This window comes from Eptesicus fuscus, chromosome 17, assembly GCF_027574615.1.
Source record: "Eptesicus fuscus isolate TK198812 chromosome 17, DD_ASM_mEF_20220401, whole genome shotgun sequence".
In the NCBI taxonomy this organism is placed as follows: domain Eukaryota; kingdom Metazoa; phylum Chordata; class Mammalia; order Chiroptera; family Vespertilionidae; genus Eptesicus; species Eptesicus fuscus.
Window position 1 is genome coordinate 57,609,425 of NC_072489.1, and position 26,156 is coordinate 57,635,580.

Below are 26,156 nucleotides of genomic sequence, written 5' to 3' on the forward strand. Positions count from 1 at the left end.
TTTGTTGGGCCACAGGGGGCACACGAAGTCATTGGTTGGACAGGTTTCAAGGACATTACAAAAGCTATTTCTTTTTTCAGAAAACAGAATTTTAGAATGATAAATGACATAAGTGCATGCATGGAAAGTGTGCACTTCATAAAATTTGACACGTATAAGACCACAATCAAAACATTTCCATCGCCCCCTCTTACAACCTTCGTCACCCCTCCTCCCGCTCCCTGCTCTCGATTCTTGTTCCTGTGATGTTGTTATGCACCAGTTTGAATTTTCTGAAATATTATAAAGGACTGTCTGTGATTACATCCTTTCCATACAGTTTTATAACTTTTCAAATGGAGGTGTGGTGTGTCTGAGCTCAGGCCTACATGTGTGGTTGCACAGGTCAGTTGTGCATTGAGAGTGCACACAGTCTGTCATCCATCTGTCGGACACTGCGTTTCCCTGTTGGGGCTGTGACAAATAAGGCCACTATTTGTAAAGGCTTTTATTTCACCAAGTGGGTCGCATCTTCAGCGGATGCTTCACGTCATCACAAATCGCCAAACGCTTTCCACAGTGGCTGCTCCATTTGGCTTTCCCACCAGTGGTGTGGGGGTTTGTTTCTGAACATCCTCCCTTCCCTTTGTGTCACTTTCCAGCTACCTGGAGGGCTTTAAGGTTTACTGTTATGGGGGTCTGCGGTGATAAGGTCTTCTAGATCTTGCTATCTTGAAGGTAAGCTTAGTATTAGAAAGACTATTTTTTTTGCTGTGCTTAGGATTTTAAGTTGACAGCATTTTTTATTTAAAAGGTCTTGTTCCACTGTCCCCTGACTTGCATTGTTCTTTATAAAAAATCAGCTGTCGTCCTTAATTTTATTAGTATATTGCAACCCCCTGCCCTTGGCTGTTTTGAAGATTTTCTTTATCATTGGTTTTGAACAACTTGACTATTTCATGCTTTTGTGTACGTCTGTTTGTGTTTCTTGGGCTTAGGTTTCATTGAGTTTGGTTTAGTGGGTTTATAGTTATCAAATTTCAAAAATGTTTGACCATAGTTTTAAAAATGTTTTTCTTCCTCCTCAGTCCTGTCCTTCAGAACCTCCAATTACACACATACTTGGCTGCTTTACGTTACCCCAAAGTTCTCAAATATTTTGGGATTTTAAAAATTTTATTTTCCTGAATTTGCATTCAGATAGTTTCTGTTGTGTTCTCAAGTTCACTGCCCTTCTCATCTGTACTCAAATCTGCTGTTAGTTCTAACCAGTGCATTTGTCTTCTCAGACATTACAATTTTGATCTCCACCAGCGCCATTTGTCATTTTTATAGCTCACACTTCTCCACTTACCTTTTTGACATGTGGGATACAGTTGTAATGTCTTTTAATATCCTCGTGTGCTGATTTTAACATCTGTGTCAGTTTGAGGCTGGTTTTGATTGATTTTCCCCCTCACTGTGGCTCGTCTTTTCCTCCTTTTATGCCTCTCTGATAAATTTCAGTTGGATGCTGTATGTGTGAATTTTGCCTGGTTGAGTGTTGGATACTTGTGTGTGTTTGTTTTTTAATAAACATTGTTTAGCTTTTTGTTATGAAATGCAGGTAGGCCACAAGAAAAGTTTGATCTTTTGGGGTTCTGCTCCTAAAGTCAGAACTAGAGTCTCCGTTAGTCTGGGGCTAATTATTTTCCACACCGAGGCCAGTCGCGCTCGGACTCGACCCCGTGTCCTGAGCGCTGCAGTGTCCCTCCCGCCGGCGCGTTTCCTCTCCCATCTGGTGACCTGGTCGTGTGCCTGCTACACTTTGTGTGGTTCTGCTTGTTAGCACTCTGAGGGTCTGGGAGGAGCCTCTACCCACCTCCGGCACCCGCTCTGTGCACCTCTCTTCCTGCACCGTCTCTTCTACAAGTTCGCCCACTCTGTCTCCATGGACTGTGGGCTCCATCGCCTCCACCAGGAGGCCTCTGGGCTCTGCCTGGATTCCTTCTCCTTTGCCACAACCTTGCACAGCAAGAGTTCTGCTAGGAAGACTGTCCCTACCCCAAACACTGGCACATCCACTCGACAGAAGCCACCGGGCCGCCCCCATCGGCGTCTCTGAATCCCCATTCATAGAAGTCACAGCTTGGCCAACTTTTACCTCATTCCCAAACAACCCTTCCAACCACCATAGTTTTCAGACACTTTCTGACTACACGCCCCTCTTGTCTGAGCCAAGCACCCTTCAGATGTGCACCCGGCTTCCCCCAGCCAGCAGAAGTGAGGCGGGACCCCCTCTCCGAACCTGTTAAAGTGCACACCCTGCACCAACACAATCCTCACAAAGGGGACCTCTTTTGTAATCAAGTCAAGACTGTGCTTGCTGGGACAAGAGTCATAGCATTCCGACTGCCAGCGGCTGGGGCTAGGAACCCTTAAATGCTGGTATACCCTTCGTGCTGGATCTTAACTGCTGATACTACATTTTTTATGGAAAATTTCCAGCCTCTGAGTTTTTCATTGGACTGTGAATGGTAAATGACACACTTTTCTAAGTTTACGTTCTTTTTCTTGGCTAGACCCACAAAAATAAGATTCCTACTTTCTCGCCTCTGCCAGCAATTCCATGGGAGAAACTATTCATTGCAACATAGAAATAGTCTAATTTGTCTCTGATACAGATTCACAAAATAGAGAGAAAAAGTTGCTCACACTGTATCCAGTCCGCTTTGTTAAAATTTAAATAAATGCTGAGTTAGCCATCTAATGAATCAAAATCTCAAACACAAGTTTTCAATCCATGTAGAAATATATGGGTTCCAGGTCATTTTCAGGGGAAAATTTATACAGATACATGTCAGTTTACCAAATGTGGTAAAAGCAATTAAACTATGAAGTGAACCGTATTTCATATTAAATTTATTTTGTATGTAAAAGATGTGTTTCCAAGTAAGAACAAGACAACAGGCCAATGTAAACCTTTAGGTGGGAGGGGTCCACATTACTAGGCCCGTGTGGGCTCACGGCGGCTCCATCATGTCCCCACAAGAACAAATCCCACGCCCTGGGTGGGACCTTCTCAAAGCACAGCATTCTGTGACACCATCCAGGGGATCTGTGAGGTCAGATGAGCACCCGAATAATACTGGGGCTTTGTTGGCCTCTGTCAACTGTGGACATTTCTGCAGATGGTGCCGAGGTCATGGGGAAACTGCTGCCCTTGACCATGGATCAGGGCTGTGGCAACAAACCATACCAGTGGTCATTGCGTTCTACACCCGGACACATTTACAGAGGGGAAAGTTTCCTTTAAGAATGGCTCTGTTGAAGCAGTAATCATTGCCAACTGTATAATGTCTGGACCCTGAGTACCCCTCCCCCTCCCTCCCTCTCCCTCTCTCTCTCTCTCTCTCTATATATATATATATATATATATATATGTATGTATGTATGTATGTATATATACATACACACACACATACATATACATATACATATACATATACATATATATATACATATACACATATACATATATATTGATTTCAGAGAGGAAGGAAGAGGGAGAGAGAGAGAGAAACATCAATGATGAGAGAGACTCATTGATTGGCTGCCTCCTGCACGCCCCTTACTGGGGATTGAGCCCACAACAGGGGCATATGCCCTGACCCAGGAATCAAACCACGACCTTCTGGTTCACGTCAACACTCAACCACAGAGCCACAACGGTCGGGCCTGAGTACCTCTCTTTTTCAACATGTGTTTTGTTTTTCTTTACAAACTTCTCAGCTTTCATTTCTAATACAGTACAAATCAGTAGATATCCCCCATGTGAAAAAAAAATAGCTCCTGGGTGTCCTCAGCGTTTAAGGGTGAAACCAAACAGTTTGGAAAGCCCTGGACTAGACCCACGTTGGGCGGCCGTGCTGGCCGTTGGGTCCGAGTTCAAGTCTGGGCTGGCGTCATGAAGAAAGGGCAGAAGCTTCCCTGGGCTCCCGTGTGGCGCATCCACCTGCAGGGCCCGTCGGGACACCTCGGGCACAGACGCTGCTTCCTTTACTTTACTACCAGCCGACGGCAGAGACCGCGAGGCTGCACCCACCACCCTGCAGGCCCCTCGCGGCGCCGTGAGCCCCAGGCCCCCCCATCCCGGGAACAAGGGGCTCTCCCAGGAAGCATCCCGGCTCCCGTGTCGTCGCTTCGGCCGTCAGCCTGAGAAACAAGGCCATCGTCCGGCTTCCACGGGGACCGCAGTCCATGTTCCGAGCCGAGCGAAGCATTTGCACAACTGAGTCACGGACACCGTAAGTCAGGGGGGACCGGGCACGGAGGCCTCACCCTCCGCTCAGGATGCAGCGGGGCCGGGACTGCAACACCTCAGGGACTGGGAGCTAGGAGCGCAGGGTGGGCAAGGCCAGGAGCGCAGGGTGGGCAAGGCCAGGAGCGCAGGGTGGGCAAGGCCAGGAGCCCAGGGTGGCAAAAACACGGGTCCCGGGCTCACGGCATCCAAGCCCTTGTTTTAAAAAACAGACGGTTTCCATAAAGCCAGAGAGCTTGGCAAGTTTTTCCTACAAAAACATGCTTATTTGACTCAAGAGACCTCCTTAAGGAGCACTCTGTAAAGTAAAATAATTACATTTTTTAAGCACATACACCACCAATCGTTACTTCGAGCCGCTGACGAGCAGCGGTGAGGCCAGCCCGGCGGCTGTGGGGGACAGGGGCGGGTTTGGGGTTATTGTTACAGGAGCGCCTCGAGGGTCTGTGCTTCAGGGGTCCCTCTCTTCCTGGAAAGATCGATTATAATAAAGTGCGGCAAGTACCTGTATCAGAACGTCGCCATCTGCCAGAGAGAACTCATCTGTGAGTGTCCCGGGAAGGTTCTGAGGACACGTGGGCCCTCAGGAACGACCTGGAACGGGAATGACGTGCCGCGGGACACTAGCAGGGGGCAGAGCCAGGCCGTCGGGGTCACACAGGCTCTGGACGTGCTCACGGTCCCGATGGTCCACGTGGCGGACGGGAAGATGACAGGAGAGAACAAAAGCACGAGGAAACCGCCGTCCCTGCCCGTTTAACCGACAGACCCAACGCGGCTGCAGGATCTGAGCTCCCCCCGGAGACTCACGGCCCTCCCTCTCTCGCTGGGTGATTCCTGTGGAACATCTGAAGGGGAAAAACCGCCAGGGCACCCAATGAGGCGGATGCCCCCTTCCCCCCTGCAGTGACATTCGCGTGCCAGAGGGCCCAGGTGCACCCCAGTCCACCTGGTGACCAGGCCAGCCACCCACGTCCTGGAGGAGGGTCAGGCCCAACCGCCTTGTGTCTCAGCAGCAGAGCCGGAGGCGCGAATGAGCCGCCGCCACCTGTTACTAGAAAGTGGAAAACAGGCTGCCGCGATTTAAGGTTTTCAAACTACAGAGAAGTTGCGCAACGGTGAGGTTCCGGCCTTCCAGCATCGCACGCCTGTATCTGTCGAAGGTGGTTTACATGCAAAAAATAAACAACAAAGGCAAGCCTCCGGCCCCGAGAGACGAAGCATGTGCCCTTCTTTCCGGCTTCCTGGCTCCAAAACTCCTCCCGCTCTGTTCGCACCGTCGGTGCGCCCGGGGCGGGACAGGCCACTTTTCAAGCCATCAAATACTGGACTCAACTTAATGGGAAACCGAAGTCCCCAAAGAGCACTGGAGAAATAAACATTCTGCGGCCCTCCTCCTTCGATGTCAGACACTGCAGGACCATGACAAGGTCAAAGCCGTGCGGCCTCCTGGCGACGAGGGCGGAGAAGGCAGCCCGGCTCTGGCAAGCCGCCAGCCCCTCCTGGACCTGACGTTGCTAATGGGAACTTGATGTTGACAGGAAGTTATGAAATTGAGACTATTACACCACTTTCCAAACCCATATTCTTCACTCAAATATTTCTAGGGAAGGAAAGGTGAGTAATTTATACAAAAAAAGAAAAAGAAAAAGAAAAAGAAACCACTGTATGAAGCTGTATATACAGGGTGGGGCAAAGGGAGGTTTACAGTTGTTCGTATGGGAAATACAGTAATTGGTCAGTAATAATCAAAAATAAGCTGTTTTCCAGACTCACAACTGTAAACCTACTTTTGCCCACCTGTGCAGTCAGATGGCTAACGTGGGAAAGGAGTCACAGGTATGAGGGGGGAACAAGGATGCTCTGCTCACAGCAGGGCTGGAGGGCGTGGCCTTGGAGGGTGCATGGGCTCTACCTGCCCGAAGCCAAGCAAGGTGGGAAGGTCTCTCCAGGGGGCTAGGGCAGCACCCAGTTCTATCAGGCGGTCAGAGGCCTTCACACACACACACACACACACACACACACACACACAAGACCCAGATGGCATCCAAGGTGAATTTAGCCACAGCTTGAGGAAAAAGTCATACCAATCCCACACATGACTTCAAAAAACAGAAGAGGAGCCTAGCTGGTTTGCTCAGTGGTTAGAGCATCAGCTTGCAGACAGAAGGGTTGAGGGTTCAATTCCCAGTCAAGTCATGGTTGCAGGTTCCCCAGCCCCCATGCATGTGGGAAGCAACCAATCGATGTGTCTCTCTCATGTCGATGCTTCTCTCTCTCTCTCTCCTCTCTCTCTCCCACCCTCCCGAAACCTGCAACCGAAACCTGACAAGGACACGACAAAGGAAGAAACTTCCCTCATGAACTTACACACATAATCACCAAACAAAATAGCAAATTTAAACCCGTAATACGTAAAAACAAAATAAAAACCGTGACTTACTTGGTACAGCCCAGCATTTCAAGATTGTTTTAAAATCCTAAAATTGACTTAGTTCACCACACTTAAAGAATAAAGGGAAAATACTATGTCGACATGTGTACTGAAACCTTTTGATGAAATTCAACAGACTGGAGAAACATCCTCAGCCTGAGCAAGAACCCCTGGCACCAACAGAGGCCCTGTCCCTCAGGCTGGGGAGGTCCTGGGCGCCCCCCACCCCCACGGGAACAGGGAGGGAGGGCCATTGTCACCACCTGCATTCAGCATCATCCGGGAGGCTCTAGCCAGAGCAATAAAAAAGCAGAAATAAAAGGCATCGTGATTCTCTATAAAGAAAATCTTAGGGAACCTGGGAAACAATTCCTAGAACTAATAAGTGAATTTAGTGAGGCGGCGGAATATAAGATCAACATACAAAAGTCAATTGTTACATCCCAGCAGCCAGACAAGTAAAGCAGTTTGAAAAGGATTTTGAATACCATCCGATCATTCAGAAATCAGATTTACAAAGACTAGGCAGGATCTCTAAGCTGGACACCACACAACTGCTGAGAAAAATGAAAGAGAAACTAAACAAACGCCGAGATAAACTACAGTCATTAGCTTCAAAATTAAAAAGACGTCAACCCGCCCCAAAATGATATAGATTCAATGAGGTCCCAAGCAAAATACCAATATGCTTTCCTTTTTTAAGAAACTGAAGCCCTGACTGTAAAGGTAATATGGAAAATCAAGGCACCTAAAGCCATATTACCTTTACAGTGCTTCCTTACACACAGAAACCCTAATTTTAGCCAATACAGGACAACCCAGCATGCCTTCCAGCTAGGTGTGATCACGTGACCGTTCTAGCCAATGAGAAGAGAGAAAACAACCGCTGACCCTTCCGGAGCGGGAGGCGGTGTCCCTCTTCCCTGCTGCTGCCTGCGGTGAGTGGCAGGTTGGTGGAGGCTGGCCTGCAGCACCAGGACAGGGGCTGCCGCAGAGGCGCAGAGCCGCCCCCATGCTCCCTCCTGGGAGCTGCCTGAGCCACGCCTGCACCTCCTGAGGCCAGGACTGGAGGCCCGAGTCCCACGGATGAATCTCATCTGAGCTGGATTCACAGAGCAGAGAAACTCAAGGTTCATCCTATTCTGTGGTCCATAGCGAGCATTCAACTCAACATCTCTTACAGCGCTTGTTTTTCCCCCCCTTCATCCCCAAATTCACTTTGAAGAGCAGGTTTTTAAACAAATAAACAAAAATTCAACACAACCGAAGAGGCTGAGAGACGCAATGGCATTTCCCCCTAGAAATTACTTGCTGCCTGTGATTTCCCAACACGCCGCCAGCTGGGTGTGGGGAGCAGAGGAGCACGGCTCAAAGGGGTGCCTAGTTTTGTCTTCAGAAAGCCTATCGATTGCAACACTCGGCTCGACGGGAAAAGCTCACCGCGCAGGCGAGCAGCGGTATTTATGACGGCCGGGGGCTCATTATGGCAGCCTCTGACAGGGCCCATTAGAGTCGATTTTTATGTTGCTTATGTATTTTCTTTATCTAATGTCCCTGGCATTGTGTTTATTAGCCAGTTGACAAACACCGAGCTGGGAAGTGGCAGAAATAACGAGAACCGCCACTTTAACCCGACTCCGCGATCAATGACGGAGGAAAGCCAGTGTTACATCTCAGAGCAGAACACGGAGCAGGCTCTCCATGTCGGCGCCCCTGCGATCAGGGAAACAGAGGGCAGATGGTTCGCCAAGGAGGGCAGCGTGTCCTGTGGGGAAGGCGACGCCCGGATGTCACGCCGCGAAGGGGGTTTCCTGCTTCCTCCCCAGCTGCAGAGAGGCCAGGTGTTCCCCACTGGCCCCCCTAAACTGGGCAGACGGGCCCCCACTTACAAGCCAAGATTGGGAAGGCACCTGAGCCAGCCAGTTTCCAGAGAAATCCCACATCACGTGTGAAGAATCAGCACCCAGTGGTCACAATCAAGCAGCTCCTCTCACCAAACACCTGGGAGCTGCTGCGTCAAGGGCACGTCCCTGGGCTTAATCAGAGGGGCTTCTAGGGCATCCAGCGCAGGGGCCGAAGGCGAAGGACGCGGATGCGCACTTGGGCTAATTTCTGTGGCTGTGCCCGTGGCTCCTACTGCCCGTGGCCAAGGAAAGCCAGCAGGAACCACGCCAGTTCCTTCTGTGGCTCCGAGCCACCACCCAGGGGGTGTCCCGCGGGAGTCACTCACCCAGCGGCCGGCGTCGCCCTGCCCAGCAGCTTGATCCCGTGCAGACCCTGCTCGCACCCGGAGATCCGGATCTGCCCCATGGGGCTGGCCACCACTCTGTGCTTCACCTCGCAGGCCGCGTCCATCCTCCCTCGACCTAAGGAAAGAGTGTGAGGAGGGTGAGAACGTGCACGGGAAAGAGCGGGGTCACCCTTAAAGCACAACAGAAACCCCTGTGTTTAAGACGGGGAACACCTTCCAAAGCTTTCCCCCGTTTTTGGAGTTCGGTCACACACGGTGTCATTCCTACCACCTCGTTCCTTGGAGGACAGAACAGCCCCGTCACCGCCATCGGCAGCACCCTCGCCTTTATTCCCGTGACTTCCCTCCTCCTCCCGCCGCCGATCATCACCGGAGGCTGGGACGAGGCCTCCTTTGGAAGAGCTCCTTAAACTAAGCTCCTCCTTCAAAAAGCAATTAAACAACGACCCCAGTTCTCACCAGTGAAGACTGCAGACAGCCCACGGCCTTCGGACTACAGCGTGTGTAAACACGACGTGTTACAGGGGCGGGGTGCGTCAGCCCCCACCTGCACCGCCACCCCTGTGTCGGGGGGCGGGCGGGAGGCAGAGCCGTGGGAATAAAACCCGCAGGCTTTGCAAAGCTTCCAAACGGACCTACATCCGAACGAATGTACAAACGCACGAACACATCCCATCACGTGTCCTCCAGGTCAGTGGTGGCGGATGTCAACTTTGGTCAGCATAGCAACGCGTTAACGGGAGCAGATTCACCAAGAGCAGTGAGAAGCCAGTAAGGGGGGGAGGCTGGTTGCTAGTTTCTAAAAGTCACACTCACCCCGGGGAGCCGAGAGGTCAGCAGCGCAAGGGAGGGTGGTGGGGTGCGCACCTGCACCAGCCTGCCGTCCTCCTCGCCGACTCCGCAACCGGCCCAGCGCCCACGTCCCTCCTCAGAAGCCCACGCTTCCCACAGTCCCACCTCCCACCCAATCTCGCGAGATAAACTGGCACAGCTGGGCCGCCCGCCCGTCAAGACCCCGTGGGCTCCCGACCGGCGCTGACTGCTCCCTCCCCATCTCCATCTCCCCTTTGCTGTCCTGTAGGCACCGCAAGTGGCCTTGTCCCAAACGGTCACCTGCATGCATGCCTCCCTTATGGGGCATTTCGGAGAAGGCACCCGTCCATCCCTGCCCCGCCCGAAGCCGGGTTACCCCAGGATCCTCCTTCCCTGTCATCAGCCTCACCTGCCCCGCACCTGCTCCTCAGGAAGCCCGGCTCTCACACACATGATGTCCTCCTCCGGGTGCCCCTCCTCCCTGCCTCCCACCTGCTCCCAGCTACATCTAGACCCGTGAAGAGGTCAAAAGCGTTCCCCCAACCACACCGCGTATAAGCAGTACCCTGAGATTCCATCCCAAGCCCCAGGCTCCAGAGCCGCCTTGTCCAATCCCCACTTTCTGTGCAAACCGACGGGGGTTTGAACCGGGTTCCTCTCCAGGTCCCATGGGAGCGCAGGGGGTTTGATGGGGAACCTTCTCAATGGCCCCTGAATGTCCCACTTCTAGGGACCACAGTCTGTGGGATAGAAACCAAGCTTCCGAGAGGGTCCTCCCACCCCTCCCCTTCACCAGGCAGGGTCAGGGGTCCCACCCACCACCCGTCACTTTGACTCGGAGCCAAGGGCACCTGACTCAGGGTCGGCACAGGACTGGCCCGAACCTGTGTAGAGACCTGGTAGCCGGGAAGGACTTGGGGTTAGTTATGCCAGCCATAATCGACATTTAACCCAATGGCCTTGGCCTTTGACCTTGTCACCGAGGGTGCTCTACCCTCTGCAAAATCTTATCCAACAGCCTCAAAATCTGATCACTCTTCAAAAGCAGATGGCCACCCCTTCTCCCAGCCCCATGGGGGCCTCCCCCCATTTCTTGGGGCCAGAACCAACAGCTGTCCCCCACCCCACACACCTGGGGACATTCCCGACCCCCTGAGCCAGTGGCAGGTGCTGGGGCAGGGCATTTGCTACCACAAGTCAGGGTCCCCTTGATGGCAGAAGCGTCACACACACGTGCTGGACTGGACAGTCGGTGTGTCCACCACCCCGGCCCAGGGTCCAGGCCCCATTTTCCAGAGCATGCTCCCAGAGGAGTGCTCCGAGGGAGGATTCCGGGGCCCAGTGAGCAGCTGGACACGCCACCCGTCCCGGGAACACTCAGCCCGCACATTAGCATGTTAAAGCTCGGAGCATTCTCGCAGCAAAACCAGCTCCTGTGTGTTTACATGGCCTTGTGAATGGGCTCCCCACAACCCGGCCTCCCACCAGGGTCCCGCTCAGAAGCACTGGCCCCGACAGGCCCACGGCTGTTTCCCAGCAGCTCCGGGCCCAGGAGACCTGGCTCAGGCCCCAGCCCTGGAGCCTGACAAGCCACAAGCCCCCTCTCGGGCAGGGCTCCCCGTGGCAGGCTCCAGAAGCTGAGACTGGCTAATTTAAGCACAAAAGCAATTCCTGAAAGGCTGTTCCCTAACTCGGAACTTCTGGGAAGGCTGGAGAAGCAGCTCAGCAAACTGCAGGAACCAAGGCTGGCCACAGTCCAGCGCAGCCAAAACCGGGCCTCCGGAAACATCTGCGGGGACAGCCAGGGACTGCAGGCATGCAGCTGCCGCTGTTGCCACCGTTGCCCCTGGAAACAGGATGCTGCAGCCACCGTCAATTCCCTGCTGCCCGCCTCCCTGTCACTTGCCTCTGATTCAAGGCCCAGGCAGGAGCCCAGAGCTGGCTCGGGGGCCAAGCCAGCGCACGCCTGCGCCGAGTGGCAGGGGGAAGGGGCGGCTGCCAGGAGATCAGCCCCGAGGAGGATGGGGACCTAGCTCTGCTGCAGAAATTCAGCAGGAGCAGGAGCAAAGGTGCCATGTCCACACCCCTCCCAGACCTCAATTTCCTCACCAGTAACACTGCCTGCACCCTCACCGGGCTGTTCTGTGGGACCAACTGGAGGACTCAGGGGAAGGAAGCCCTGGATGGGCTGGTGGGCAGGCAGCCCTGAGGCCAAGGACCTGCGTCCTCCACGGAACACATCCAGCCCCCAGCTGCTCCGAGAGCGCCCAGGGAGACAGGCCCGAGAGTGCAGAGGAGGGGCCGGGAGGTCAGGGGGCCGATGCAGGTGACTGAGGACGCAGGGCCCAGGGGTCGCCTGTCGGACTTCGCCCACATGTCCCAGCGCCAGGCTCTGGCCAGGCTGACTGGCTGAACCTCGGAGGCTGTGAGCCTGGATGCAGCGGGGAAGGGCCGCGGGCCAAGCCTGGTGAGGCCCGAGCTGCAGTGTCTGCGTCTACCCCCGACAGCGCCCAGCACACGGCACCTGGACCACAGCGATCTGAGGCGTGGCCTGCCCGCCGCTGCCCCCGCCCCGCCGTCCCCAGGACCAGCACCACAAGCCCAGCACCACGGCGCTGTCCCTGGGCTGCCGGGTCTGAGCTCCCGCCAGGATCAGGCTGCCCCTGTGGCATTAAGAACGGGCTCCGTGGACCTGCACGGCCACCAAAGCCACAGGCCACCAAGTCAGTCACAGAGCGAGGGCGACCCCATCCACCTCATGCCAAGGACCAAAAACGCACCATCAGTCCAGAACCGGGACCACCGGCAAGTCCCACACCTAAGTCCGAACGAGGCCTGTGTCACCTCTGACCACGTCCTGCCAGCGGGTCCTTGAGTTCTGTGACATCGGAGGGAGTGGCCCCTTAGATTTCTGAGTGGTTAGTAGAGTTTCCCCCACGTGAGGGTTCACTGGGGCCCCTCCCCCAGGACTGCGTGGGGCCCGGGACCAGCGCCTCTGGGTTTCTGAGCCCATTAGCAGCAGCATGGCTGAAGATAACGCACCCCGCACCCCGACCCACCGACGGCCCCTCTGGCAAACAAGGAAAAGCAGCAACTGCTTATCAGCGACGTGGGGCTCTATCGACCCTGCTGGGAACAGGCTCTGAAAGGCCACGGAAACCTACACAAAAGTTCCTCCCCACCGACAACAGGACGCTTGGACGCCCTTCCACAGCGAGAGTGACAATGCGCTGGACGCTGACTCCGGCGACGTAACAGAGAATGTCCCTGGGACGGGAGCGCGGGGCCGCTGGCACGGCAGGCGGTGTGTTGACGGGAAGCCCAGCCTGAAATGGCAGGTGGGTTTGTTCCTCGTGCCACGGAGCTGGCAGGCCGGCAGAGGGCTGAGAGGCGCCTGCGGATGAGATGGGTGTTGCAGACCTCAGCAGGGAGCCGCAGAGGCTGGGAACCAGGCAGCGGGCAGAGTGAGGCTCAATAGCAGAGGATGCGTCGGGGAGGGAGCGCGTCTCAACACGGGCTGGTGGGAGGCACCGCCTGGCAGGCAACAAAGGCAGACACACCCGGGGCCGCACAGACGCCGCGGCACAAAGACGCGGCAGAATGTTAAGCTGTGCGGGTACAACAGCCCTGGCCCCGACACTCGGCCCTGCGATGCCACCACGCTCCAGGGACCGGCCCGCCACTGGGCTCCAATGACAAGATCCCACCCGCACCGACCGAGAGCCATGAGCCTGAGCCCCCGTCAGCCCTGAAGGGAAAAGGCGCTGAAGACACTCACTTGGCGGGGACCACAATATTCACAGCCCTGCCCGGGCGCTTTGGGGAGGCCACGGCTGGGGCGGGAGGGCAGCCGCTATGGGGGAGCAGGGCCACACTTTGGGGGAGACATGAGCAGCTAAGACATTTGGGAGAAAAGGACGTCTACGGAGACCTGAATGACGAGAAGGAGCTGGCAGGTGAGAAGAAGCAGGTGCGGAGCCGGCGGAGGGGAACATGGCGTGAAGCAGGGCTGGGAAGCTGGCCATGAGGCCTGGGGTACCCTCGAGAGAAGTGCGGGGAGACACATGGCCAAGGGTGCAACACAGCCTGTCCGGCCGAGTCTGGCTTTGTCCTGGAGAGGCCCTAAACTTTAAACTAGGGCCGGTCCACCCGACGGCGGGGTGTTAGGCCGGGAGACCGGAGCACCCTGGCCCTGGGGCCGTGAGCCACCGGCACAGACCGGGGAACCCTCTCTTCTTCAGTCTGGAGCAGTCCTAACTGGTCCTGCCGGGTGCCAGAATAGAGCCAGAACACGGCACATGCTCAGTAAATACTTGCTGAATAGATGATCTAATTATAGGCATCATTCCATTCCAGGAGACTCCAGCACTCATGAGCCCATAGCTGGCGGGGGTGGGGAGGGGGGAGTCTGATGCCTGGGGAGTCCAGGAGGGCCTCCTGGAGGGGAGGCCGACATAGGAAAGCAAGGAGGCACTTTCTGGGGGAGGGGTTGGGAGGAGAGACAGGAGCAGGCGGTCACATGCTAAGACTCTGGTGCTAGAGAGCGCTCAGGAGGGAGCGACCCGTGTTGGAGGAGGCCACTGTGGTAGCTGCTACGGCGGTAAGGACCCAGTGTGGGGGACGGGAGAGGGAGGGCAGACGGTGACACGGGTGACCCCGAGAACATCCCGTCCGGGGCAGAGGGAGGGCACACTGTTTCTAGAACCTCCTCCGTGACGGACAGGCCCCGAGTGGGCACAGATTCTTGGGCTGATGGCACAGCGGCTGCCTTCCAGGCAAGAACAAGGAGAGAAACGGTTTAAAACCCGACCGTCGACCATCGACTGCTGCTGACACAGCTGTGTGGGAGGAGGCAGCCGGCTAGGACCTCGGGGCAGAGGGAAAAGTGCCCAAACGGGGCCAACCCGTGTGAATTTGGAAGACACAAGGCTAGAGGGTGCCAGGGAGGATCCCACCAAGCCAGCCCCTGAGCATCTGCCAACAGCTGTCCCAGACCCGCTCCCGCCTTTGAAACCACTGTCTCCACTCACCTGGCTTTCACGGGGACTCCCCCGGCCGCCCACCCCCCACTCTCACGGAGCGCACACCCCGCCATCCACAGCCCGGCCCACTCCCCACATCATCGTACGACAGTCACCTAAAGCCACAAGAGCGGCTGACGTTAATTGGTGGCAGAAAAAAATGGATTTTGCATGCCTATTAGGAGACCTCTGAAAAAACGAAGTGCATTTCGTTTCATCCCCTTTTAACATGAATGGCGTTTAATGTTCGAATTAAGCAGCTGGCGCCAGAGGCCGGGTTCCCACCAGATGAAAAGCGAGACCCCCAGAGCCAGGACTGTGTCCTCCCAGCTGCCCGGGCCGTCTTGGGAGGCACGCCAGGCCAACCTGCCCACCCGGAACCTCTTCGCCAGCCTGTGCTTCTCCCTCTGACCCTCCCAGCATGGGTGCCCGAGGCACGAGAACGCTGGACAGAGGCTTCTAGAAGGAAGACCCGGCCTGCCTTCTCCCAGGCAGTTAGTTTACGAACAAGGCAGCCAGACGCTGGCCTGGGTACCTGCCCGAGGTCAGCGGCACGGGGCCCCAGGTGAGCCAAAGGCCGACCCCAGGCGCCCTGTCCCTGTGGCCGGGCCCCGCTGAGGGTGGCGGAATGGAGTCCCCTTTATCCCCCATAAGGGATAAGTTTCACCACGTTTCGCCGTGAAGGCCTCCCGGTGATTTATGACGGGTGTCCCTATGTTCCAGACACGCTCCGGGGGCCGCAGCGAGCAGGGCCTTGATGGTGTGAGGCTCGGGAAGGGGGGTGGAGGGGGGGGTGGAGGGGGAGCAGGCGCCGTTCCCACAGCAAGGCCGAGCTGCCAACCGATGTGCATGCTCTGAACGATGGATGCCGGGCAGGAAGCTTCACGCTCCAAATTAGCTGCCTTCTGCCCAGAACCCATCAGTGGCTTGATAACTTGAACATATAATTCTGTGCCTTTTACTCTTTAAACGATAATTCAACCTAATCCTGTGGCTGAAGCCAAGATTTCCAGACCGAAAGTGCACTTCCCATTTGATTAAATACTAATAAAGGCAAGAATAAAATACCAGTCTTTTATCTTAGTGAATTCTTCAAAAAAAACACACCATATACTCTCAAAATTCATTATTTCTCTGGAGAAGGGGACAGGTTCTTCCCCTCAAAGACAGCTTAGCAGTCTCAGAGTCTTAATTAGAACCGTTAACACATGATTTACAGTCCGGGCTTACAGAAAAATGGCGTCACCGTCCAGGGTCTGTGACTTTAGGTGATCTGCCAGTCAGAAGGGCCTCCGGTGGGGTATCTGGGCAGCCAGCAATGGACAACATCACAGACGGATCTGTGGTCCCCCTAAACAGAAGACTGACCTCCACACACAGATCCATGACCCTCCACACATAGATCCGTGATCCTCCACACATAGATCCGTGATCCTCCACACACGGATCCATGATCCTCCACACACGGATCCGTGATCCTCCACACACGAATCTATGGTCCTCCACACACAGATCCGTGACCCTCCACACACAGATCCGTGACCCTCCACACACAGATCTATGACACTCCACACACAGATCCGTGACCCTCCACACACAGATCATGACCCTCTACACACAGATCTATGACCCTCCACACACAGATCCGTGACCCTCCACACACAGATCCGTGAACCCTCCACACACAGAGCCGTGATCCCCCCACACAGATCCGTGACCCTCCACACACAGATCTATGGTCCTAAACGTGGCAGGCGCGTTAGTGTAATGTAAACCAGGCAACACGGATGTCCTTGGGCCTGCTAGCTACGTGTTTGGTACTTGAAAATGGATGAACTATTTCCACATGTTTCATCCATTAACAAGTAAACGGTGAAATGCTGACAGAGGAAGACGGTGAAGGATCCAGAGTCGGAGACTTGCTGTCTGTGGTTGTAACCAGCACACGGAGCCGCGGCGATGACAGCACACCTGCAGTGGCGGACAGGCCGAGGGGCGGCGTCCAGGGGGACATCACATCCTGTGACTGCGGGACTCGGCACAGGACACCTGCCCGGGCCGTGAGGGTGGAGGGCCACCGCCTCAGGTGGGCGGCTCAGGGCTGAAGGCCGGAGGTGCTGGCATCGCAGAATCAGCCGCGCAGTGGTGAGCCAGAACCGCATGGTCCACCGCAGGTGCCAAAGACACAACCCATCACGGACAGACTCGGGCCCTTCATCCCACCCACCCTGCCATGTCTCACCCTGTTGGGACCACCTCTGCCCTCTGCCCGGCATCTAGTGTGGCTGAGGAAGCAGCCTGGGCCCCAGGTGTCCTCTCACAGAGGATGGCAGGCCAGGCCACACCTGCAGGTGGGCACACGCTGGACGATCGGTGGCACACGCCGGAAGATGGGTCAGCACCCGTCGCTGAATCCCCTCTACTCCTCTGGGGCTGAGGTGTCCAGCGGCCTGTCCCCAGCCGCTGCAGGACTGAGAGGGGCAGGTCCAACCCATCTCTCCCCAGGGCTGTCAGCTTCTGGGGACAGTCAGAGCCAGCGCCACCCCGGGAACTCAGAGGGCTCGGAAACTCTGTGCTGCGCCCGGCAGAATCCAACCGAGGGTCGAGGGCAGGGCGCAGGCGAGGCCAGCTCTGGGGACAGGGGACCGGCGACAGTGTTGGAGAGGATGATGGCATCAGATGAGGCCAGGAGGAACTGGAGTGGTTTAAATGAAAATGTAATGTTTAATATAGAAAAATCATTTTGGCTCACGTTATTTGATTTGAGACACTTGTTATGTACATTGAGAACACATACATAAAATCCACATTCTACACAGAATCTATGCTTCAATAAAGACTAAGACCAACTCATTAGCAACCTATCTACCAATGACACAATGACTGAGTATCGTGCAAATATTTTTCCTCGGAAATAGGGATTATTGCAAAATCATACGTACGCTGCACCCAATCTCTGTTCAAATAATTGACCGGTGGCGTCATATCTCTCGCATACGTTCCCACTTCCACCAGGGAAACCTGTACAGCAGCATATTCCAACGACTAACAGAAATGTAAAACTTGGAGAATGTTACTACAAAACTGAGCCGGCACATTTTATCTAAATTACAGCAGCACGAACTCTTCAAACAACAGTCACAGATGAGAATCGCGCGGATCTGTGATGTTCATTTCAAAGGTAGCGTGTTAGAAGAAACACCCACACTGTCACAGAAGGCAAGCGCTTTGATAATTAACGACTCCTTTACACGCTAAGAACCTAACCAATTAGCGAGCAAACGAACATTAACTCTCTTCCTAAAGTGGGTTTTGAAGGATGCTGCCGCTCTCTCCACTTCTGGGGACTCAGAACACGGACGGTAATGAGGGCGCAAAGCCAGCCGCGGACGTCGGGAGCACCGGCCCGGGAGGCAGAAAACACGCCAACTTATTCCTGGAGTCCTGACGAGCGCCCTCCTGAAACACGGAACGTCACCTCCCGTGTCCGACAACGTCCTTTCGGAAGTCGAGACTTTCTCTTTTTCTTTTCTTCCCTACACCGAACACCGAGGCCAGGACGGCTTCTGGAATTACCTGGGTGGTCCCGCGGGTCTGAAGGGATAACAAGATGCTCCCCGGGCCCTCTGCCCAGGGTGACCCTAAGGGGCCTACCCAGGAGACTCGGGCAGGGTCACGCCAAGCCAGTGACCAGGTGCCTCAGATACAATATCCCAGCCAGTCCTTTGTTTAAAAGTTACCGATATACTTCTTTTTAATTGTGGTAAAATACGCGTAATACACATCCATTTCTAAGTGTACGAATCGGTGACATCAAATGCATCCAACGCTGTGGGACCATCACCAGTCTCACCATCCCCAACAGAAACTGCCCCACTAAACACTGGACCCCTCCCACCCAGACCAGCCCCGGCACGCACCGCTCCCCGTCCTGTCTCTCGGAAGCTGACGCTCTAGGAGCTGCATCTAGAACGTGTCCTCTGTGGCTGGCTTATTTCACTCAGCGCCATGTCTGAAAGGCCCACCCCGGTGGAGTGTGTGTCAGAACCTCCTTCCTTTCACGAGCGAATTCCATTCCATGGCACGATGGACCACACTTGGGGTTTATCCAATCGTCCCTTGATGGACAGCTGGGTCAGCACCAACGCTGGACTGTTGTGAATAATGCTGCTATGGCTGTTGGCGTACACATATCGGTTGGATTCTCCGGGGCACACCTGGGAGTGGCCTGGCTGGATCATGTGACCACTCCACGTTGAACTCTGAGGGTCCTCCACACAGTTTTCTGCAGCAGCTGCACCATTTGACATCCCACCAACAGCGTCCCGGGCTTCAGTTCCGCCACATCCTCACCACCGCTTGTCATAGGAATTATCGGATATACTTCTCATTCAGGACTCTCAGTGGGACGGACTATAAGTCAACATTTTTTTTTTTTTTGGCATTACTAATCCAAACCTCAGTCTAATAACAGGCCTTCTTTCCCGACAACGGCATGTCCTGTGTGCCAGGCTCTTTGCACCCTCTCCTCTAACCCCTGCAAGAGCCGGGAGCGAGGCACATCCTTTTCTCCGAAGATGAAATCCTCAAGCTCAAAGGCAGGACTTTTCCGGGCTGGGTGGCAGGTAACAGGGATTGTCTGGTTGACTCCATCGTGTTGACCACGCACGGAGGTAAGATGCGTTTAGATGCGAGTCTATCAATCATGCATTAAGTGAACACATAACAGAAAAAGGTAAACTGAGCCCTAACCGGTTTGGCTCAGTGGATAGAGTCGGCCTGCAGACTCAAGGGTCCCAGGTTCGATTCTGGTCAAGGGCATGTACCTTGGTTGCGGGCACATCGCCAGTGGGGGGTGAGCAGGAGGTAGCTGATTGATGTTTCTCTCTCATCGATGTTTCTAACTCTCTCTCCCTCTCCCTTCCTCTCTGTAAAAAATCAATAAAATACATTAAAAAAATAAATAAAAAATAAATAAGTTGTAAAAAACAGTGTGTAACCATTTAAAAAAAAAAATGCCCTAGCCCAGTGGTCGGCAAACTCATTAGCCAACAGAGCCAAATATCAACAGGACAACGATTGAAATTTCTTTTGAGAGCCAAATTTTTTAAACTTAAGCTTCTTCTAACGTCACTTCTTCAAAATAGACTCGCCCAGGCCGTGGTATTTTGTGGAAGAGCCACACTCAAGGGGCCAAAGAGCCGCATGTGGCTCGTTTGCCGACCACGGCCCTAGCCGGTTTGACTCAGTAGATAGAGCGTTGGTCTGTGGACTGAAGGGTCCCGGGTTTGATTCCAGTCAATCCCCAGTGCGGGGCGCGCAGGAGGCAGCCGGTCAATGGTTCTCTCTCTTCATTGATGTTTCTATTTCTCTCCCTTTCTCTCTGAAATCAATAAAAATATATTTAAAAAAGAAAAGGGTAAAATGAACATAAACTTGCTATCACTGGAATTCCTTGGGCGGAGGCTAGAGCAGGTGTAGACATGAGAACTAAGTGGCTGTAAGAAAACAGTCAGCAGTGCTGCAGGCCACCCACAGCCCGTGGCACCGGGTGCTGAGCAAGGACAGCCCAGGTGAGGGACGCGGCCCCGCTGCCCACGCTGCCCTCTTCGGAAGGTCTGGGAGGGCGGAATTGGGGCCTCGTTGTTTTCTGCCTCCCCAGAGTCCCTGGCACGGTAACTGCAGAGCCGACACTCAGTAAATTGAATTTGCTGCCCTTTCTCGCCAGCTAGGACTGAGCCTGCTTGAAATCCTTAACCTGGGTAGACAACAGCCAGCCCCAGCCCAGAGGAGATGGGAAGAAAGGGAAAGGGAGGGGACTGGAGGAGAGGGGAGGGGAAGGAAGGGGAGGAGAGGGGAGGTGAGGGCAGGGGAGAGCAGGGGAGGAGGCCTTGGCAGGAAGGCACCCCGGGGAGCTCACTCACAGGGGCAGCGCATCCATGCATCAGAAGAGGCAGCAGTGGGCAGGCCGAGGTGCAGGCGCTGCTGGCGCTACTGCACAGATAGAGCCACATCCAGTCCCATCCCGGGCCCGAGCCTCCCAATAACCATCGGAGCTGCTAGCCTGCATACACGCTAAGGCCCCTGATCCCCATTGATCTCGAGAAGACCTCAATCTCACTCTCGCACACTGACAGCCGCGGAGTGTGCTTTTGTTAAACAAACACTCAAGCCGAAACCTAAGTCAGCTGCTGGGGAATCCACCGTGGCTGCGGCAGGACGACGCTCACTGCTCAGCCTGGCCAGTCTGGAGCCTGTCCACAGAGAACGCGGGCCTCTTGGTTACCGCTCTGCTTATTTCCCGGCCCCTCTCCCTGGGCCAAGCCCTCACCTATTTCTTACGTATTCTGCATTTTCCTAAGCGGGTACATGTCTGTAACCCTAAGACTCTTCCTTAGCACGTGGCCGATGGGTACAATCAGTGAGGTAACTGAAGAGCCAGCAAGTCATGGCTCCTGGCGGAGCTGCAGCTGCCGGGCCTCCTGTCTGTGCTCAGCGTTGCACCCACCCTCACACGTCAATCCCAGTGTCTCCCCAAGACACGTGGCCCCGCCATGTTTTTCATCAGCCAAAACACGGCTGCAAAGGGGGTCTCCAGGCCCTCATGGAGCTGCCACCACAGCGGCATTTTGCATTGTCTCAGTGTCACCACGGCTGCACCCCGGCACGCAGTGAAGTCCAGCACCCCGCCCCGCTGCACCCCAGGTCCACGGCCACCCCACCCCCAGCAGAGGGCACTGGGGAGGTGCCCGCACCCCCGCAGCCAGCACTGCTGAGAGGGCACCAGGAGAAGGCAATGTGTGACATCGTCCGTGTCTCACCACTCTCACACGGCAATTCCACTGTCTTCCCCGAGACACGTGGTTTCCTACCAAACCACACATTTTGGACAAGAGCACTGCATTCTAGCCTCTGACACACCCAGTAACCATCCTCCGAGGAGTCTTTTCTGTAGCATGTGATATCGGGATTTCCTTTCCTGAGCTGACCCCCCCCCCCCCGGCCGCTCCTGGTGGCCTTTCGGTCACAGCAGAGGACGCTCGTTGTGCAGAAGCACAGGTGCGAGGGCTCCCTGGGCTGGCCCCGGCCCTGCTGGAGGCGGGCCTCGGCGCTCCTGCCTCCGATGTGTGCACTGAGCGGGCCTGCAGGGCCTCTATCCTCCCTGCCAACACGAAGCCCAGTGGTTCTGCCCATCACCTGGGAAATGACATCCGTCCGGGGCGCACCCAGACCCTCTGCTCTTCTTCTTAAATGCCGGCTCTGGAGCAATTTGGCGTCACACCTTCATCGGAAGCTGATAGAACAGAGATACTTTGTAATTCTTAAGACTTAGATTTTTAGAAGAGTTTTAAGTATTATATATATGGATTTCAATGAATCAGCAGCCCCACCTTCCAGAATCCTGTATCACCATGAAGAGCTAAGCAGACAGTAGTAAGAGAAGTACAGTGTCTGGCAGAGTCGAGTTCCTTTTCTAAAGCCATCTCTGGATAAGCTGGAAAACATACCGTAGCAATGATAGCATCTCTAAATCATCCTGCAGCAGAATTTGAGCTGGAGACTGAGTCATCCCATCAATTTTAAACCACTTGGAACTACAATAATTAACTCCTATCACGGTAAAATATTTTCTGCTTAGTGAAACCCAACTTTTTCTACAGAAATAATGTGAGGCGTACAAAGAAATATTAACATGCCGGGCAAACAGGAGAGACGGCGCCAACGGAAGTGAGAGGGAACTGCAGCGTGTGCGTGCAGCTCCCGGGACGCGATCCGCACGGAAGATGCAATTTCGAGCGGGGTCTCACGGGGCAGGGACCGCGTGAGTATCACCTGAACAACAGCCAGCCCACCGTGGGGATGCAATAAAAATTAAACCACCACGAGAGGAACTTCATCCCACAGCTTAAAGCAATATATATTCCAGACACTTTGGGGCAGCAATCATAAACAGCTCATGCAGGAAAAGCGCAAGTTCCAACCCAAAAGGAAAAAGCAAACAGAACCCTTGTAAAGCCAAGTGTCGGACAAGGACGCTGCTTGCCCTGGAAATGAGGCCGCTGCCTCCACAGACCACGCCTCCACGGCGGCTGTCTCACACCACTGGCCACAGTACTGGATTTCACTCCATTTCCTTGGACAGATTAGTTCTTTGAAATAATCCTATCTAATAAAAGCCTAATATGCTAAGTGTCCATCATCTGGTCGTTGGTACAACCAATCAAAGCATAATATGCTAATGACATGCTAAGGCCGCTCAACCGCTCTCTATGACGTGCACTGGCCACCAGGGGGCAGACGCTCTGACTGGTAGGTTAGCTTGCTGCTGGGGTCCAACTGATTGGGCTGAGCGAGATGGGCCGGACACACCCTGGAGCCCTTCCATAGTCCTTCCCTAGCTGGCCAACCTCCCGCATCCCTCCCCATCCCCAATCGTGCACCAGTGGGGTCCCTTGGCCTGGCCTGTGCCCTCTTGCAATCTAGGACCCCTCAGGGGATGTCTGAGAGCCGGTTTCGGCCTGATCCGGCAGGCCAGGTCGAGGGACCCCACTGGTGCACGAATTCGTGCACCGGGCCTCTAGTTAGTAATATCCACAAACCTTCTTCATTACAGAAAATGTTATCTTTGCATTTTTGTTGTTGTTATTAATCCTCACTTGAGGGTATTTTTTCCATTGATTTTTACAGAGAGTGGAAGGGCGGGGGAGAGACAGAGAGAGAAAGAGAGAAAAACATTGATGTGAGAGAGACATATTGATTGGTTACCTCCCATATGTGCTCCTTAAACTTAAGAAAATTAACTAGAATTTCTCCCTTTGACCTCTAAATGATTTGATAAACATATATTTTTAAAAGTCTGTAACACTCAGACAAGAAGCACTGCTAAAAAAAGAAGAAAGCATCCCAGCCCCTGGATGCGACAGAATTCCAAGCCCGCTTCTACCTGAGCTCGGAGAAGCGGGAGCCGGAAGCCTCTACACAAAAGGGAATCCAACCAGGCATAACACAATCGAAGATATTACCTTCCAAATGCGTTATTGTTGCCAATTAGAAGAATCCCTCCGACTTCATTTCAAAGGCACAATCACGCTCAGCAGAAAGAGCCTCTTTTTTAAATTTCAAGGAGGATGAGCATGAAGGCCATCACTCACCTGGCAGCCGTAATCCGCCCTCCCTCACTGCAACACCGCGTTTCATAAATACTTCTCATCGACAAGTCAGGCTAATTCAGGCTAATTTCATTGCATTTTGGTGCTATCTCACATTGGCGTGCAATTACCTTTATCATTTTATTGCCGAGGCAGGAAGTAATCAGAACAATTATTTGGAAACGGGGGTTTATAAATTCTAAATCACAGTTGCTGGCATTTTTGATAAAACAGCAGCTTTATCTCGGCAAGTGGCAGGGCCAGGGGATAAATCACGCATCAGTCAAGTGTAGCTGACCCCAAGTGCATTGCACAATATCAGAAGTGCTTCCAGAGAAACTTTCCGGCGTCATCCATCATCCTTCATAATACTAAAGTAGCTGCACACCTGAAGACAGGGCTGGAGAATAATAATAATAATAATAATAATAAAAAAAGGGAAAATTCGGGCAGTGTGGGCAAAGCCATTACCTGCCTCCCTTTAAACTGTGAGCGATGGCCCGTGCACATAAACATATAGGACTTTCCAGTAACTCTAAATATCTGTATTCATACTCATCACGCAGTTGTAAATATAAATGAAGGAGTAGAGTCCTGAAAAGAACACGCGCCTGCATTTCTTCTGAAACCCACTGTCCCAGCTGGGTCTGTGCGGGGAACTGCGCTCGCACAGCCTCCACATCTGTTCTCTGGGCCTCGTTTTCTCTGAAACTTGATTGCAAAAAAAAAAAAAAAAAAAAAGGATGTAACTTGATTTGAAAGACAAGAAAGGGAGAAATCCTGGAGTCCCCCCATCAGTTTCCCCTAAGTTAATTACAGGTGACAGGGAGCGCGGGAGTCACACAGGCCATTAGGAAGGCAGCTGGCCGGGTCCCCAATCACATCTTCACCGCGGAGAAGCCGCCTCGGACCTGGGCCCCCGCTGTCTTCACACCGCACCCCGGCATACATTATCCATACCTTGTTTCACTCCCGCTTGTAAGGCAAAATAAAATAACCGTGTGATCACTGGGTCCCTTCTCTGCCAGAAAGCAAACACCCCAGAGAGAGAACGCTTCTCGCCGCTTTGCAGGGGACCCCATGGCCAGGACCTGTGGGAGGGCCTCGCTGGGAGGACTGACAATTATTAGCTGAAGACGCCGGGCACCTGGCCAGGTGCTTTACACACACCCTCTCATTTCCTCTTCCCCGCAAACCTCAGGTAGAGCAAGTCACCTGTAGACGAGGAGGCAGATTGAGATGTTAGGTAAGCAGCCAAGGACACAGCGCGTCGTGGCAGGGGGGGATTCAAGGTCAAACGCCAAGTTCTTCAAAGCACAGGCTTCTGCCAGACCCACCACCGTCCGCGGCACAGACACATTCCACACCGTACGTGTCAGCACAGGCTGTGTGACTGTGTCGTAACAAACACCACCGAACCCCCACACCGGCCGGCCTGCCGCCCCGGGGAGGGGCGGGCCACAGTGCACAGGGGGGAAATGGGCCCGCCTCCCTGGAACAGGCCTGGCCATTTCAGAGGATGTCCACCGAGTTCCAGTCTTCACCTGCTGAAAACCGCAATCTCTGTCAGCTCCGCGGTACGGTCCTCTGCCCCAGCAAGCCCCACTTCGTGGAGAATGAGCCAGGGCTACGACCCTACCTCACAGGTGTCCACAGAGACACACCCTCCTTACAACTGCTGCCATCACACCTCGGAGAACGAACACGGCCTGAGTCCCCGTTTAAACCACAGAAACCAGCAGACCTCTGAGAGGGCTTCATGCTCATCTAGCAAACTTCCAATGTGTCTGTTCACAACCAAGGGGAGTACGAATCATGACGAATCCTGTGTAGGAAAACATGCCAATTCAGAGGTAAAGCGGGGCGGGAGTGAGGGGTATCTGTAACAATGTCAACAACAGAAAGTAAAAATGTGTCTGTATAAATAAATAAATAAAATAGCATCAAATGGGTTAGTGAAAAACAAAAGACCCACGAAATTCAGAGAGAATGTTATGAAAGGAAATTATTATTCTTCACATAAAATAATGTTAGAGGACCCTCACTGTTTTATTTCTTCTCAACATGCAACATTTAGATATTTGAGAAATGAGCTAATTAACTGGTCCACCTATTCTGAAAGGAAATTATTTCCTTTCTGTCTATGCCAGTGGTCGGCAAACTGCAGCTTGAGAGCCACATGCGGCTCTTTGGCCCCTTGGGTGTGGCT

At 53.8% G+C, this 26,156-nt stretch overlaps 1 protein-coding gene across 2 annotated transcripts in view; it reads right to left on the reverse strand.

Annotated features, from left to right (window-relative positions):
- Nucleotides 1–26,156, reverse strand: part of MGMT (O-6-methylguanine-DNA methyltransferase) — a 163,079-nt gene that overhangs the window by 118,038 nt on the left and 18,885 nt on the right. For both annotated transcript variants that reach the window (XM_008156148.3, XM_054728938.1), the window contains exon 2: nt 8,944–9,079. In XM_008156148.3, the coding sequence (XP_008154370.2) occupies nt 8,944–9,068 (125 nt within the window). In that variant the 5' untranslated portion in view covers nt 9,069–9,079. The remainder of the gene's footprint in view (nt 1–8,943; nt 9,080–26,156) is intronic.